This window comes from Microcaecilia unicolor, chromosome 1, assembly GCF_901765095.1.
Source record: "Microcaecilia unicolor chromosome 1, aMicUni1.1, whole genome shotgun sequence".
Classification (NCBI taxonomy): domain Eukaryota; kingdom Metazoa; phylum Chordata; class Amphibia; order Gymnophiona; family Siphonopidae; genus Microcaecilia; species Microcaecilia unicolor.
The window spans coordinates 455,888,539-455,906,050 of record NC_044031.1 but is presented as its reverse complement, the minus strand read 5'-3'; the positions used below and the strand labels follow the sequence as shown (position 1 = coordinate 455,906,050).

The following is a 17,512-nucleotide window of genomic DNA, read 5'->3' as shown; positions in this document are numbered from 1 at the left end:
ACACAGAACAGAAATATTTGTTAAGCAATTCCACTTTATCCTTATCAGCTTCTACATATACCTCTCCTTCACCGTTGAGCCTTGCAAGCCACTTTTGCACTTCCTCCTACCACTAACATATCTAAAAAATATCTTATCCCCCATTTTACCATATAGGCTATTTTTTCTTCCATTTGCATTTTTGCTTTCCTGACTACTTAACTTTTCCAGATATTGTTGCCTGTTTTCCTCTTTCTGCAATCTCCAGTAGGTTATGAAGGATAACCTCTTTTTCCTTACCTTTTCAGCTACTACATTTGAGAACCAGAGTGACCTTTTTTTCCCTCTTACTTTTATTTAATTTGCTTACAAAAAGGTTTGGTGCCCTTAAAATATCTCCTTTCAGTTTTGCCCACTGCTTTCCTACTTCTTGGTGTTCCCATCCAGCTATCAACTCCTTGAGGTATTTCTCCATCTCAACAAAGTTAGTGTGTTTGAAGTCTGGAATCATCACTTTTCAAAAAGCCCTCTCCACGCCTGTCTTAATATTGAACCACATCATCAGGTGGTCACTGGATGCCAGATCAATATTTTCCAGATGTTGCCCTTTTTCCCCATTTGTTTAGAGGTATTTAATATTTCACTTACCTGAGGACTTTCCAGGGATCTTTGATCACCCAGCCCCAATGAAGCCCTCTTTGGTAGGTTAGCCAGTATGCTGCTGAAGACACTTCTTCCCTTTTTTGATAGATGGACACCATCTCCACTCAGCAGTCTGTGGAAAATCATCTCATGGTCCAAGAAGCCAAAATGATCTCGATTACACCTCCTGGGCAGCCATGCATTCATTTGCAAGATGCAAGTTTTTTTGCTTTGGCCTTTACCCTCGACAAGGAGGATTGACGAGCTTTGGAACCATGTGCATGGTCCCTAAGCCACAACTCTCAGAGACTGTAAAATGGCAAGCTGCATATTTAAATATGTGTTAGAAGGACATCTAGGTGGGAAGGTTGACAATGTCGATAATCAAGATGTGGATGTTTCTAAAATTGCCAGCAGGTTCAAATATTTAAAGGTGCTAAACACATATGCTTGCCATTTTACAATCTGCTTCTAAACATTTTAATGTTATGCATGTGCTTACCACAAATAGGTATTATGGTAGGCTGTTTTGAGCCAAGGCATTCTGTTCTCAGCCAACTGGTGCACACCACCAATTGGCTGGCCAGTTTAGCTTTATCACCCACATTGTTGTGGGTTGTGTGTTGAGCACTTTGATGGCTAACATTTACTAGGAATCCTTTTAAGAAGGCAGCCAAGTTGGAAATGGGTTTGTCAAGTCCATGCTTCCTTGGGTTTGGGGGGGGGGGGGGGGGGGAAGGGGGGATAAATGTTTGTGGGACTATGCTAAGGGAGAAGAAACATCTATATATTTCTTGTTACATGAAGGGTCACCTATATAATGTGTTCAAATGTCATTTGGGATGGCTGCTGGAGTTCATAATGGCTACTCTCATGGGTGTGACTAGGGTTCAGGGATAGAAATGAGAAGACTTCTACAATTTATTCTCAAAAATAGTATCTTGTATTTTTCTCATATAACAAAGCAACTTGGCACTTGAGGTCAAAATGTCATAGAGTCCAAAATGCAAAACAGGTGTACAATAAATGGTAATTTTTACCTACAAAATACTTGTTGGCCTTCCTGACCTCTAGTAGTTATTTAACTTGATATACCACCCTTCTGTTAAAAATTGAAGAAAGTGTTATTTTCTTTTCAATCATAGGTTTGTAGCCTAACCCTTCTTTATTGTGGATGGAGGTATTTCTCTTTTTCCTCTTATTTATATATTTTTCTTTATTTTTTTCAATATTTTGTCTCACTTCTATTTGATGAGGTTGTAATTTTGAAATTATAAATAAAAATCAAAGAAAGTGGTTTACATGTGCGAAGTAGTAGGAGGTGTCTGCATAGTGGCAGCATACTTTTGGGGGCACCTGGCAAGTTCACACTCAGATCTACTTTAATCCTTAAGGCAGAAGGGTATGGGATTTGAATAGGGGAGCCAAGATATGTGCTTCAAGCTGCCTTATGGTTTATATGAGGGCATGTAGCTTGCCCCGAATCCGCTCCATGGTGGTGACCATGAGGCCCATGATACAGATTATATGCATGAAGGTTGCCTGCAAGTCTTCCTGGAGTGATGCGAACTGCTGCTGGACTTCATGTATCCGCTGTGGCTCAGGAGCCTCATAGCTATTGCCATGAGTGTCTAGGTGGGGGGTTACTAGTTTAAGGGGGGCTTTAGAGGCATGCAGAGACCAGCAGGATCTGTGGGCTGGTCCTTGCATCTGATGTCCTCATGGCTCCCATGCTTGGTGTGCTGTGATGGTGATCAAGCTTCAGGGCTGGCAGGGACTCTATGCCACCCCCACCCCTCTCTACCCCTATCCTCCCTGCCCTCCTCAGCCACCGGCACCAGCTACAGGGGTGGAGGGGATCCAAGCGGGGGTTGTGGTGCTTCTGTGGGGTGTGGTGAGCTTGATAATGATGGTGGCTGGGTGAAACAGCTCCCATGCTTTCCAGGGATGCCTCCTCCTGCTCAGGCTCATCCACAGCCACATGCTCTGTGGGAGGAAGCAACTGTGGTTAGTCTCTGGAATAGGGTGCATGGTAAATGTCACCAGCATGTGGGGTGGATGCAACCCTGGCTCTGAGGACCTAGGCCTTCTACTTTCCAGTGCCTCATCCCATTCCTTCCCACCACCCACTGGAGTCCACCCTGTGTCTTCCCCGGTACCTGTATTCCTGCCTTGACTGTCAGAGGTGCTTACATGTGTCAGTATAGCTTGTTGGAGTCTATCTATATAGCCTCTTATAGGGAGTGTGATTTCATTGTTCTCTTTGAGGTAATGAACCATCAGGAGACAGATCAGTGTTGTGTAACCAAGGAGCCCCCAGACTGTTGCCCAATGCAATAGGGAGTGTGTGTGTGGGGGGGGGGGGGGGGGGGGGGGGGGGGGAGGGAGGGGCTAGCCTTGCTATATGGTTCCTAATGCTTAGGAAAGTGTGCTCCACACAGGCCCATATCAGTCAAGGTGTACCTCTGCAGCTTCCACTATAATTTATTTAAAAAAAATGATACACCCTCTTCTTGGCATCACAAAATTCTAATCAAGATGTTGTACAATCATAAAACATGAACTCCAGTTAACATAATATCAAGGAAACAGCAGCAATTTGATAGGGTGATAACGTGGGTGCCATCCTCTCATATTTTATAGAATCTTTGGCATCACCCAAGACCTCGAGGCCTACAAGAGCAGATACAGGGCTATCCAGAGAACGAACCTTTTTTTGTCGGTGTGCCTCAAGTGTTGCTTGGAACACTAGAGAAGTAAAACCCCCTACAAACACTTGACCCTTCTGATGCACATGGTAGACATTGATTTGGCCAGGGCTGTGTGCATTACTGGATGATGCTTCCTGGTTCATGCTGCCTCCAAGTGGTACGCTCGGGGCAGTGCATGGGGTGTTGTGGTTGCTGTTGCGGTCATCCGTCAGACATCCCTCAGAATGAGACTTGCCAGGAGGTTGCTCTGTATCAGAAAAGTTCCGCTTCCTCCTAGTTTCCATTTTCCCCAAGCAAGTGAGGGGTCGCTAGTGGGCATTGTACATATTGTGTGATCTGGCCAACAGACTCATGGTTACCCTGGTCATTGCTGGGAAGGTCCTTCTATGTGATTCATGGCTCTAGACATTTATTGCTGCAACTGGAGACTGCATGGATAGCGCTATACACATAGTGTTACACATTTAGTGCCACTGCTGGTATCTTGCTAGATGTTTTTCCAAGCAGGTGCTAAATGGGCACTTTCCACAGTGAGAGAACATCGCAGATGCTAATTAGAACACATACAGGGGTGGACATGCACGTTTCTACCCATATGGAGTGCTTTCTGCATCACAGAAATCCAGAACATTCTGACATAATTTTGTGAGATCCATGCTTATACATTTCTTCACATCTTGGGGGGTGAGGGGGGAGGCAGCAGAGATATGTTGATTTTACTTACACATACAGCCCCAGTACCGTAAAACATTTCACAGCTTGGCATGTTTGCACTAAAACATGTTAACACATCCACAACTTACCTCAAATGGCGTTGCACGCATTAACATTTTGAGCTGCTTCTGAGCTTGTGTAAATGTCACTGTCCACAATCTAGATGCTGTTTCTGCAAGATCTGTGCTAGAAGTTTGTAATGATAAACAGCTATGTTCCTTTATAAAACAGGCAAAAAATAGGTACCTTCCTTCCCTATTAACCTAGGCATCCTGTTATTAAATTATCCTCTTTGTGAACATACACGGAGTGGATATTAGGCTTAAGCAGGACACACTGGTAGTGATGGTTCCCCACCACAAATCCGAAATATTTCCAGTAACTAGGATGCACCTCTGTATGGGTATATCCTTTTTGAAGGGATCAAAGTGTCCAGGAAAACCATTTAGCACAAATTTTGGAACCCTGGTTATATTCTCATTGAGACAGTCAAAACCCCATACCAAGATTTGTCTGTGAAGCAGGTTGGGAATTTTGGGTTCTCTTCTATGTAGGATAAGAGGAAAAAAATTGTGTGTGTGTGTTGGTTGTGAATAGGGGAACAGGATTTCTAATTATTTGAGTGTGGTAAGTTCTCCTTTGCCTGTCCTCCCCAACCTTTTAGAAAAAGAGAGTGGTGGGTTGGAGGAGGTCAAGGAGAGGGGTTTAATTGTTGTACAATGCTCTTTAATAAAATATGCCTTTTTGACCCTACCTCCAAAGAGATTCTCTACACAGATTGCCACATCAGTGTCTAGAATATCACAATGGAGGTCTGAAGCCATGGCCAGGTGAGTCTCTGAATTCAGCAGCCATTCAAAAACTCTCTTTGCCATCTTGAAAGCATCAAAGGCCAATCTGACCATGTTTCTTTTCCTTTGCACCTCTTAAGGGTAATTCTATAAGGAAGTACCAAGTTTTAGGTGACAAGAATGTGCATAAATGGTGGTATTTTTGTCATTTATGCATGTAAATGACCTCTTACAGAATACCAATTAGCGAATAACTAAGCATAGTGTTGTACAAGCCTCTCATTGTTCCTCCTATCTAGTTCAGTTTGAGTGCAAGTTTTCCTTTGTTCATGGGTGCTTTGAGGAAATGGTGGCTGCCAGTACCTCCAGGATCTCAACACTGTGCTCCAACAAGGATCAATGTTGATACTTCTGTGCCTTCGCTTGACATCATTGTCTTGGTGTTGATAAGGATGAAGCTGAATCCAAAGTTTTTTTCTGTTGGCCTCCATCAATGCTCAACATCATGAGAGATCACTGACCCTCGATGTTGATGCATTCCTGGCATCCCGTGCAGCTCCTGGACCTTTCTGGACTAATGTCCTGATGCCAATGATGCCGGGTAAGAATCAGATTAACCAAAGAGCCTCCCTTTGTTCTCATATCTAATAACTAAACGACATGTGATCAGGCTCCAGGCACTTGAAACAGGAACTGTATAAACTCATGGGGAGCTTTTTTCTGGACTGTATTGTGAAAATATATAGCCACAGCAGAATCAAATGACTTGATTCTAAGAAAAAGACAGCTTGTTCGACTTAAATACCAAAAAAAAAAAGTAACTAAAGATGTTTATAGAAAAAGAAGAAAGCTCAAACAATGACCAAAAATCCTAACTAAGAGAACTAAAGAGGATACTAGATCCAAACTTAACAAAAAGGCACAAAAATATTTGTAAGTGAAAGAACAATATGATATCTTAATGGCTGTACAGAAAAACTAAACCAAGGTCCTGCACACCTGCATATGTGTGGAAATGTTGGTTAAAATCTTCGAGAACATGTACCACCCTGAAGAATCTTTTCCTGAGCAGGATCCATCATCTAATGAGGACTTGCCATCTTGTTTATCCTTAGAGAACATTAAAATCTCTCTTGTAAGTTTAACACATAGGTATATGTATACAGTACATATCCAAATACCCACATACAATCTACACATATATAATCCAGTGGCGTAGCTACACGGGGCCAGGGGGGCCTGGGCCCCTGTAGATATGGCCCTAGACCCCCTGCCGACGACCCTCTCAACCCCCCCCCTCCCGCCGCCAACCTGCCGTCGCCTACCTTTGCTGGCGGGGGACCCCAAACCCCGCCAGCCGAGGTCCTCTTCTTCTCTTCATGTACAATGTGCAGGACGTCATCACAGAACGAAGCCTTGCAGATCAGGACGTCAGAAACAGAAGGAAGCCTTTTGTGAGAAGAAGAGGACCTCGACTGGCAGGGGTTGTGGTCCCCCGCCAGCAAAGGTAGGCGATGGCAGGTTGGTGGCGGGAGTGGGGGTTGAGAGGGTTGTCGGCAGGGGGGGGGCAACGTTGGTGGTGGCGGGGTGTCAAGCAATGGCGGGGGGGGGGGGGGGGGTTGGTGCGCTAGGAGGGCTAAAATGTGCCCCCTCACTTCGGGCTCTGGAAACCCCTCCCGCCGAAGTCTGGCTACGCCCCTGATATAATCTATAAGATCGTTCATCTTTGCTTTGTCATTACTTTTTGAATAGGATTTAGTTGAAAATAGTGTCCATTAACTGATGTTTTCCTTAGCTATTTCAATGAGTATTGGTAGGAAGCCAATAAAACATACCTAGTTTTTGCTCTATTAGTTTAAGATTTCTCTCCTGTTCATCCAGTTCATGCTTCTTCTTCATCATCTCTGGAGTACTAAGGCTCTCTAAACGTAGATCAAGTTCCTGTTTCACTTCATTGGCTTTGATAGCTGCTGAGCGATACTGCTGAAGATGTTCTGTATTAAATAAAAATAAAAGTAATAAATGAATCAACTGAAAGGTAGATAGGAAAGCAAGATCATAGACTGAAAATATAACAAGGAATGCTATGTGTCTATTAAATTAATGGAACAAGCTCATCAAAAATGATAGGCAGAATCAGTGACCTGTAATGTGCTCCAAGACCAGGGCTGCACGCTACCAAGTCCAGATCTAAAAGTGGTATAATTTCCTCCCAGGATGGCACTTCATGTTCAGTAGGCTGGCCTACCATGTTCTACACCACGGTGGAAAGTGAGATAGGAGATGGAATTGTAGGAGTAAGACCCCTGCCACTAAAACTAGTGTATTGCAGAGGTTGTCCATACTCTGCCTGTGAAGCAATCTTTCCAGAGCACAGATACAGTACTTTACATTCAGAGAAAGCAAAGACCCTGGCTATGCTTAAACCATGCCCAGGTAAGCCTAATAAAGAGATACCTGTGACCCTATTAATGTTGCAAATTGACTAAGGTAAGACAATGAAATGCATACAGCTCTCTGTCACATTGACCCTCAAGACTGTTTGGAACCCTGAGTTCCAGGAAAGCATCCAGAGCATTGGAGCCGACTCTGTGGGTGCTTGAGCACCCCCAATATTGAGAAAATTCCTTGTAGGTGTCCAGGGAGGGGTTATTTCCATTGAGCTTAGCACCCCCAATAATTTTGAAAAGTTGGCTCCTATGATCCAGAGTGATGTGAAAAGACATTCTTGTGGTTTTTCAAGCCATAACATAATGGACACAGCCAATCAGTGATCATGAAGTCATCTAGAGACATTGCTGTTATCTTGTTGATATATAAGAACGTCCACCCTGTCAAGAGACTATTTGCTAATCTAATCTTATCATCTGAGTTCTTCATCATATCAACCAGCCAGTACTGGGACACCTGCAGCTGTTCCAGAGGGGAGACTCACACAGCTGTTCAGGTTGTATGAGACAAACTCTGTAATTGTTATGACTGGGGATGTGAGCCCTTGTGCCCCGACTGAGCACGGTGAAGATGGAGTGCACCGCACTCGGTCAGGCAGCCAGACAACCCCTAGCTTCACCTGCACTTTTGCCACTATTCTCCAGGAGTTGAGCCCCTGGGTTCAAGCAGCCGGCAGGACTTCCTGAACCGGCGGGGTTGCAGGACCACCGACCAGACAGGTAGCCAACAGACACAGTCCAAGAGCCAGTAAAACAGTAGAGCTGAGAATGGTCCAAACACAATCCAGGGTCAAAAGGCAGGGAGCAACACAACGCATGGTCAGGAATCAAGCCAAGGTCGAAACGCAGGAAACTCAGGAATCAGGTAAGGAACACAGATGCAGACCACAACCTCTGCGCAGCAGAAGCCGAAGCACTGAAGGGCTGGAGGCAGTGCCTTAAGTAGAGGAGGAATTAGGCTAAAGCATGTGCAGCTGAACCAAGATGGCTGCCCCCATCAGCAGAGCTCTAAGGACCAAATATGGGCTTCCTTCCTGTCCTCGTTAGTCCAAGATGGCTTCCTGGGATATGATCTATCCAAGATGGCTGTACCATTGCTCTAAGTCGGATGACGGCTGCCAGACTTAGGAAACCGTAACAGACCTTCCCAAGACCGATCCTCGTACTAGCCGGGAGGAGCGTCATACAGGTGAGGGACGTAACAGTAATCACTGTCCTCTGGGTAACAGTAGGCTGCATGCCAACAGGGAGTGTTTATTCCAATATCTGACAGAGATCGTTTTGAAATTTAAAGAGCTATAATTCTACTTTTATTCTGCTTCTGAGCAAGTTATTTATACATGTCTGTTATTTTATAATTATTCCTGTCTTTACTCTTGTAAACAGTTTTATTCTTTATTTATATAAATTCATTTGTTTTATTATAGTTATGTGGTTTCTGATCTATCAGTACTTATGCAGAGGGTGAACTTAAGATAGATGCCTGGACGTGTTGTTTATTATTTCCAGAGTGCATACCAATACATTTATCTTAGACCTATGCACTATGTACCATCCACACAGGAATGCACACACAGGGATTCTGAAACACATAAATGTGACATTCACAGATGTGTAGAGGTAATATTAACTATTACATTTCTAACAATGATAGGCATTAGGTAAGTGCAACCAGGGCAATTGCCACAGGGGGCTTCAAGCCTGCTGAACAAGTGTTAAGGTATGTAGTTGCATTTTAGAAGCTTTATTTTATTTTATTTTTTACATAAGAACATAAGAGTACCCATACTAGGTCAGACCAATGTCATAAGTACACAAGTATTGCCACACTGGGACAGACCAAAGGTAAATTAAGCCCAGTATCCTGTTTCCAACAGAGGCCAATCCAGGTCACAAATACCTGGCAAGATCCCAGAAAAGCGCAATACATTTTATGATGCTTATCCCAGAAATAAGCAGTGGATTTTCCAGTTAATTTAATAATGGTATATGGACTTTTCCTTTAGGAAGCCGTCCAGACCCTTTTAAAACCCCGCTAAGCTAACCACCTTTACCACATTCTCTGGCAACGAATTCCAGAGTTTAATTACACATTGAGTGAAGAAAAAGTTTCTACGAATCGTATTAAATTTACTACTTTGTAGCTTCATCGCATGCCCCCTAGTCCTAGTATTTTTGGAAAGAGTAAACAAACGATTCATGTCTACCTGTTCCACTCCACTCATTATTTTATACACCTCTATCATATCTCCCCTCAGCCATCTATTCTCCAAGCTGAAGAGCCCTAGACTCTTCAGCCTTTCCTCATAAGGAAGTCGTCCCATCTCCTTTATCATCTTCATCGCCCTTCTCTGTACCTTTTTTAATTCCACTATATCTTTTTTGAGATGTGGTGACCAGAATTGAACATAATATTCGAGGTGCAGTTCCACCATGGACTGATACAAAGGCATTATAACGTCCTCAATTTTTTTTCAATTCCTTTCCTACTAATACCTAACATTCTACTTGTTTTCTTAGCCGCCACTGCACACTGAGCAGAGCATTTCAATGTATCATCAACAACGACACCGAGATCCCATTCTTGACTGGTGACTCCTAACGTGGAACCTTGCATTACATAGCTATAGTTCAGGTTCCTCTTTCCCACAGGCATCACTTTGCACTTCCTCACATTAAACGTCATCTGCCATTTAGACGCCTAGTTTCTCAGTCTCGTAAGGTCCTCTTGTAATTTTTCACAATCTTCTCGCTATTTAACAACTTTCAATAACTTTGTGTCCTCAGCAAATTTAATTACCTCACTAGTTACTCCCATCTCTAAATCATTTATAAATATGTTACAAAGCAGCAGTCCCAGCACAGACCCCTGAGGAACCCCACTATCTACCCTTCTCCATTGAGAATACTGACCATTTAACCCTACTCTCTGTTTTCTATCCTTTAACCAGTTTTTAATTCACAATAGGACACCACTTCCTATCCTATGATTCTCCAATTTCCTCTGGAGTGTTTCATGAGGCACTTTGCCAAACGCCTTTTGAAAATCCAGATACACAATATCAACCAGCTCGCCTTTATCCACAGGTTTGTTCATCCCTTCAAAGAAATGTAATAGATTAGTGAGGCAAGATTTCCTTTCACTAAATCCATGTTAGCTTTGTCTCATTAATCCATGCTTTTGAATATGCTTCGTAGTTTTGTTCTTTATAATAGTCTCTACCATTTTGCCCAGCACCAACGTCAGGCTCACCGGTCTATAATTTCCCGGGCCCCCTCAGGAACCTTTTTTAAATATCGGCGTGACATAGGCTATCCTCCAATCTTCTGGTATCACACTTGATTTTAAAGATAATTTACATATTACTAACAATAGTTCTGCCAGTTCATTTTCAGTTCTATCAGTACTCTGGGATGAATACCATCTAGTCCAGGAGATTTGCTACTTTTCAATTTATCAAATTGCCCCATTACATGCTATAGGATTATAGAAATTTCATTCAGTTTCTCTGACTCATAAGCTTCGAATACCATTTCTGGCACAGGTATCACTCCCAAATCTTCCTCGGTGAAGACCGAAGCAAGGAATTCATTTAATCTCTCCGCTATGGCTTTGTTTTCCCTGATCGCCCCTTTTACCCCTCGGTCATCTAACGGTCCAACCGATTCTTTTGCCTGCTTCTTGCTTTTAATATACCTAAAAATATTCTTACTATGTGTGTTTGCCTCTAACACAATCTTTTTTTCGAAGTCCCTCTTTGCCTTCCTTATCGGCACTTTGCATTTGACTTGACATTCCTTAAGCTGCTTTTTGTTATTTTCAGTCGGTACCATCTTCCATTTTCGGAAGTATTTTCTTTTAGCTCAAATAGCTTCCTTCACCTCACTTTTCAGCCATGCCGGCTGTCGTTTGGTCCTCCTCCCTCCATTTTTTTTTGTATTTGCATGAAGTCTTTATTATTAATTAAAACAGACCATACAGGAAACACTATGAAGTCATTAATTACATGAACATAAACCAAGGCACCAGAAAGTATGCCTCTTGTCACTGTTCCAATTAGTAAAAGACAACAAGATATAACTTCAGTTTTTTATATACATCCCCCCCCCTTCTTCCAGGTCCTATAAACTCCAACCCCCCTCTCCCTGCTACCCCCCCCCCCTTTAACTAGACAACTCACATCTCAAGTTCCAGTTACCACCACTATGTACAGTATGCATGAATGAGGAAAGGTTCCCAGATTTTTTGCCATTTATGTGTCTGGTTACGACGCTCAGCTAGGAGCCGCTCCATTTCACAAACATACCTTAATTTATAGTACCATCTCACTATTGGAGGAGTTTTAGACAACTTCCAGCAGGAAGCTATTACAATCCTTGCCGCACTCGCTGCATACCGTGTCAGTACCTGCTGTTCGTATGTAAGGCTTCCCTCCTTGGCTGAAAACAAAAAAAAGGCAGAGCTCCAAGGAATCGGGCATCCCAACCACTTTTGTAACCTATTCTGGATTGATTTCCAGAAGGCCCTAATCTTTACACAGGTCCACCAAATATGCCCCATGGTGCCCTTGACACCACAGCCTCTCCAACACAGGCCCGACGATGCAGGAAATACGTTGGAGGCGATCCGATGTCAAGTACCACCTATACAAAACTTTTATGGTGTTTTCCTTAAATGGTACATGGGTAGACACCCCCACTGCCGTCTTTTCAATCCTCTCCCACTCAGCATCTGTCAGCTCCAAGCCCAACTCCCTCTGCCAGCTCCTTCTATGCAATGTGTTTCGTGATGTTTGCAAACAAATACATCTATATAAGCGGGAAATTAACCCACTCGTCGTTGCAGAATCCTCACAGACTGCTTCCATAGGAAATTTCTTTCTAGTAACCACCTCCCGAATGGCCCTATTAGTGAGAAAATGGGACACCTGTCTATAAGCAAATTCATCCTTTTCCAACCCTGGGAATCTGGTCACTGCCTCGCTAAAAGATAGCAATGCATCCCCCTCAAACAGCTGTCCCCATGTTTTCAACCCTTCTTCATACCATCGAGTAAATACTCCCTTCTCAGTCCCCGGGTAAAACATTGGATTATAGGCTAGCGGTGATAAGCGTGATAGCACACATTGTTTTCGTGAAAAAAGACTGTCCCAGTGGGAGAGCGTTACCATAATGGAGGGGCACGCTCCCTCCCCAATTGATCTAAATGATCTGGGAAGCCACACCATCGTCCCAAGAGGTCTCAGGCCTGCAGATTGCTGCTCAATATGAACCCATTGCCTATCAGGATAATCCTGGAACCATTCAACTGCTGCGTGAGCTTGGGCTGCTCGATAATACCAGGCCAAATTGGAAACCCCCAGTCCCCCCCATTTCCTGTCTTGATAAAGATAGGAGCGCGATAAACGCGGCCTCTTCCCCGCCCAAATAAAGCGTATTATACGATCTTGCAAAGTTGTAAAGAATTTTCTGGGAATCATGATCGGGAGGACTTGGAATAAATATAGTAAACGCGGCAGTACATTCATCTTGACAGTTGCTATTCTGCCAAACCAGGATAGCTCCAAGTCCCCCCACCTTTCCAAGTCCGCGGATAAAACTCTAGCCAGGCCTTTATAATTTGCCGTAAAAAGGTTTGAGAGTTTAGCCGTTAAGTTCACTCCCAGGTAACGGATTCCCTTAGGGGCCCTCCGAAAAGCGTAAGATGATTTTAAAGATTCCACCAACTCCTCGGGCAAAGTTACATTTAGAGCTTCCGATTTTGTCATGTTTACTTTAAAACCCGATACCCCTGAGTACTCATTAATAATTCGCAGGAGGTTCGGGAAAGCAATCAAAGGTTTTGTGACAAAGAGTAAAACGTCATCCGCAAACAAAGCTAATTTTTGTTCTCTCCCCGCCACATTAACTCCCGGGACATCCCAACTCAGTCTCACCCTAGAGGCGAAAGGCTCCATAACCATAGCAAACAACATAGGGGACAAGGGACAACCCTGTCGCGTTCCTCTAGAGAGTGTAAACATATCAGAATTGCCCCCATTCACTCTCACACAAGCCCTGGGGGAGTCATAGAAGGCTCAAATCCAACCACAAAAGCGCGGCCCAATCCCAAATGTTTCCAATATCTTATACATAAACGGCCAGTGAACCCTATCAAAGGCCTCAGCATCTAAGCTGAGAAGACCCAAGGGCCTCTGATTTCGCTGAGCTAAATACATTATATCCACCACTCGCCGCATATTGTCCATGGCCTTCCTGTATGAGACAAACCCTACCTGATCCGGATGGATTATTGCCGGCAGCAAGGGTGCCAGGCGATTAGCCAGCACTTTAGCTAGAATTTTTACATCAGCATTCAACACCGATATGGGGCGGTAAGACCCACACTCCAAGGGATCCTTATCCGGCTTGGGCAAGACAGCTATCCATGCCTCTAACATTGACGAAGGTAAGGGTTCTCCCCTGCCAATCTGATTAAACAGATCCGCTAGAAGAGGAGCCAGTTCTGGCGCGTACTTCTTACAGAATTCGTTAGGTAGTCCATCCAGCCCCGAGGATTTACAAGAAGGCAATCCTTGGATAGCTTTTTGAATTTCAACTGGAGTCACCGGCTCTTCCAACAAGGCTTGCTGCTGGTACGTCAAAGATGGTAACTCGCTCCCCATTAAATATTCAGTAATGGCTTCCTCCGAGGGGCTTATCTCTGGTTTATACAGTGCTTGGTAGAATTCCCCAAAGCGCCTACGTATATTCTCTGATGTAGTTAGTATATCCCCCTTCCCGTCCCGAACATGGGTGATAGCGCGCTCAGCCTTTTGCCTTCGTAGCCTCATAGCAAGGATACGGCCTGCCTTATTAGTGAATTCATATGAGCTAGCTTGACTACGGGCCTGTAGCATACTTAGATGTTCTGAATAGATGGAGTCCAATTGCATTCTCGCTTCCCGTAGCTCCTCCATAACCGTTGGGGAGCCTCTAGTCTTATGTAACTGTTCCAGATGTCTAATGTTCTCGAGGCACTTCGCCAGCTGTATCCGCCTCGCCTTTGCACATTTACTAGCTATTTGCAAAAAGAAGCCCCTTGAGACTGCCTTCATAGCATCCCAGACTATTCGAAGTGGCGGCCCGGAGTCCACGTTGAACTCCAAGTATTCCTTCAACGTTTTCCTACAACCCTCAACCACCTCCAAGTCTTGCAATACACTCGTGTTTAATGCCCATCTTTTGTCCTTAAGCTCAGCCTGAAAGCATGGCAACACCGCCCATACCGGTGCATGATCCGATATTGTCATACTACCTATGCCTGCCCTCGGGCCTCCCTCAACCAATGTTGTGTCAAGAAAAATGCAATCAATGCGGGAATAGGACGCATGAACTGGCGAGTAGTAAGTGTAATCCCGCTCCCTCTCATGATTCAGCCTCCACACATCCAGCGTTCCCAGAGAGTGCACCAGGGATCCCAGAGCCAGAGATTCCCTAGTCTCCCTCTGCTGAGCAGTGCCCGATCTATCCAACGCTGGGTTCACCACGGCATTAAAATCTCCTCACAGGATTATTGAACTCTTAGCAAATGTAGCAAGGGCATTCTTTATTTTAGCAAAAAATTGATCCTGATGATCATTTGGAGCATAAATGGTCGCCAGGGTCAAATCAACCTGGTCTATGATTATATGTAAAAACAAAAAACGGCCACCTGGATCACGTTTGATCTGCATTACTTGAACTGCTAACGACGAGTGAAACAGCACTGCCACACCACGTTTTTTGGAGCCCTCAGAGGATGAGGCAAAGAATACTTTAGGATAGCTAGAGTGGGAAAGGAGTCTTTCATGCACCCTGCGGAGGTGTGTCTCCTGCACAAACACTATATGTGGGTTTAATTGTGACATTTCTTTGAAAAACTTCTGCCTTTTTTGAGGCATATTCAAGCCTTTGACATTATAAGATATAATTTTTAAGTCAACACTCATGTCTGGGTATGCAATCAAATCTGCCCTGTATGAAGCACATGCAACCAATCCCCTGCAGTGGTAGGAACTTCCACCTGTTCTTAATGTGATCTCCCTCCCCCCTTGTCCCCCACCATTAACACCAGCCAGAGGATTCATATCCCCTGAGTGGGATAGAAGGTAGTGACCCACCAATACCCCGAAAGCCCAACCCTACCGTCCCCCCGCCCCCTACACCCTTATTCTATCACCTGCATTTTGTTTTTACTTTCCCCCTTACAGATCATAACTCACACTTCTACCCCATCCTTAACTACATATATATATATATTTTTTTTACCACAGCATCATTCACATCTCTACCTGCCTCTTACCACACACATACCTATTCCCCTCCTCTTCCAATCCCTCCGCCTTTTCCCCACATTCCTTCTACTCCAACTTCCTCTATCTTCCCTGTAAATTACAGTGCTAACATTACATGCAAGAGTCAAAGCTCACAAGTCAATTATAACTTCTCTAATTCGCAAGTTAAACTTATATCACAGTTTGCCCAGGACTCCCCTGGATCACGTCAGAGCTACTTGCATCAACATTCAACTTTGATGCCCTCCGATGTTGTTCAGGTCTCAGCAGTCGTGACTTTTCTTTTCGCCTTACTCCGCTTGGTAGAATCAGGGATCCGTTGCCATTTCTGTAGTTTTTCTTTCGTCGCTGGTGTCAAAGCTCCTGGAGGTGCTCTCGTAGACACATGCCCTGCCGCGTGCAAGATCTCCCAGGCCTCGGCTAGTTGCTGAACCCTGTATTTGGTTCCCTTCAGTTCAAAATTCAGTGAAAACGGGAATCCCCATCTATATGGAGTATGTTGTTTAATCAGCACCTCCAATGCCGGTTTCATTTGGCGTCTCTGCTGCAAAGTGTATTGAGATAGGTCCTGGTACACTGTGATCTTGGCTCCACCATATTCCAAGTCCTGCATTTTCCTGGCCTGGGTTATAATCTGTTCTTTAACCTCATATTTATGAAACCTGGCGATGATGTCCCGTGGCCTGCGCTCTTGCCGCGGACCAAGAGCTCTGTGTGCTCTATCTAGTTCAATGGTCACCACCTCCGCCTCCGGTCCCAGCAATGAAGCGCATGTTTGTACTATCCGTGGGACGTCCTCAGTGTCTCCGCTCTCTGGAACCCCTCGAAACCGGAGATTGTTTCTCCTACCTCTGTTTTCAATATCGTCCAATTTATAAGCCAGTTCTGCATTTTTTTAACTCCAGCGCTTGGATTTGGTTTTCGTGTTGCTGTAGTGATTCAGCCTGCTCTTCAATCTTTATTTCGGCGTCCTCGACCCTGCCTCCCAGCTCCCGGAGGTCTGTACTTATCACCTCCATCCGGTCCAGGATTTCCTCCTTGGATGTTTTAATATCTTCTTGAATGCTAGTTAAAAATTGGCGAAGCTCTTTTGATATACCTTTTTTCGCCGGGGGCTGCCTCGATTCTGACAAGGAAAGTGCAGAATCTGAATCAGACTGCGAGGCTCGTGTCCGGGACTCGTGGCGCTTTGGCGTTTTACCGGGCCCGCCACTCGCTGCCTGCTCCGCTTCTTTATTCCGCGTTGGAATTGCTTTGCTCATGGCGAGGATCGCTGGGGGGTTCACGTCTGCCCACTGCGCGTCTCTATTAGCGCCGTTGGCCGATGAATTTAGCTTTTATCGGGCGTAACGAGCGGGAGCTCCTGAGTTAGGCGGCCATCATGGACGGTGACGTCACTTCCTCCTCCCTCCATTTTTAATACACGGAATATATTTGGCCTGGGCTTCCAGGATGGTATTTTTGACAGCATCCACGCCTGATGTAAATTGACCTTCGCAGTCGCTCCTCTAAGTTTTCTTTTCACCGTTCTTCTCATTTTATCATAGTCTCCTTTTTGAAAGTTAAATGTTAACGTATTGAATATCCTGTGTATACTTACTCCAAAGCAAATATCAAATCTGATCATATTTGTTATCAAGCAGCCTCATCACCATTACCTCCCGCACCAGATCATGCGCTCCACTAATGACTAGATCTAGAATTTTTCCTTCTCTTGTCGGTTCCTGTACCAGCTGCTCCATAAAGCAATCCTTGATTTCATCAAAGAATTTTACCTCCCTAGCATGCCCCAATGATACATTTGCCCAGTCAATATTGGGGTAATTGAAATCTTTCATTATTATCGTGTTGCCCAATTTGTTAGCCTCCCTAATTTCCGATAACATTTTTACATCCGTCTGCTCATCCTG

General features: G+C 44.4%; 1 protein-coding gene across 2 annotated transcripts in view; it reads right to left on the bottom strand.

The window, feature by feature from the left end:
- SMCHD1 (structural maintenance of chromosomes flexible hinge domain containing 1) overlaps positions 1-17,512 on the bottom strand; it is a 735,404-nt gene that overhangs the window by 33,543 nt on the left and 684,349 nt on the right. Inside the window, exon 46 of one of the 2 annotated variants that reach the window (XM_030213010.1) lies at positions 6,673-6,831. In XM_030213010.1, the coding sequence (XP_030068870.1) occupies positions 6,673-6,831 (159 nt within the window). Of the gene's footprint in view, positions 1-6,672; positions 6,832-17,512 lie in introns of those variants that run through there. The other variant, XM_030213015.1, reaches the window with a different exon arrangement.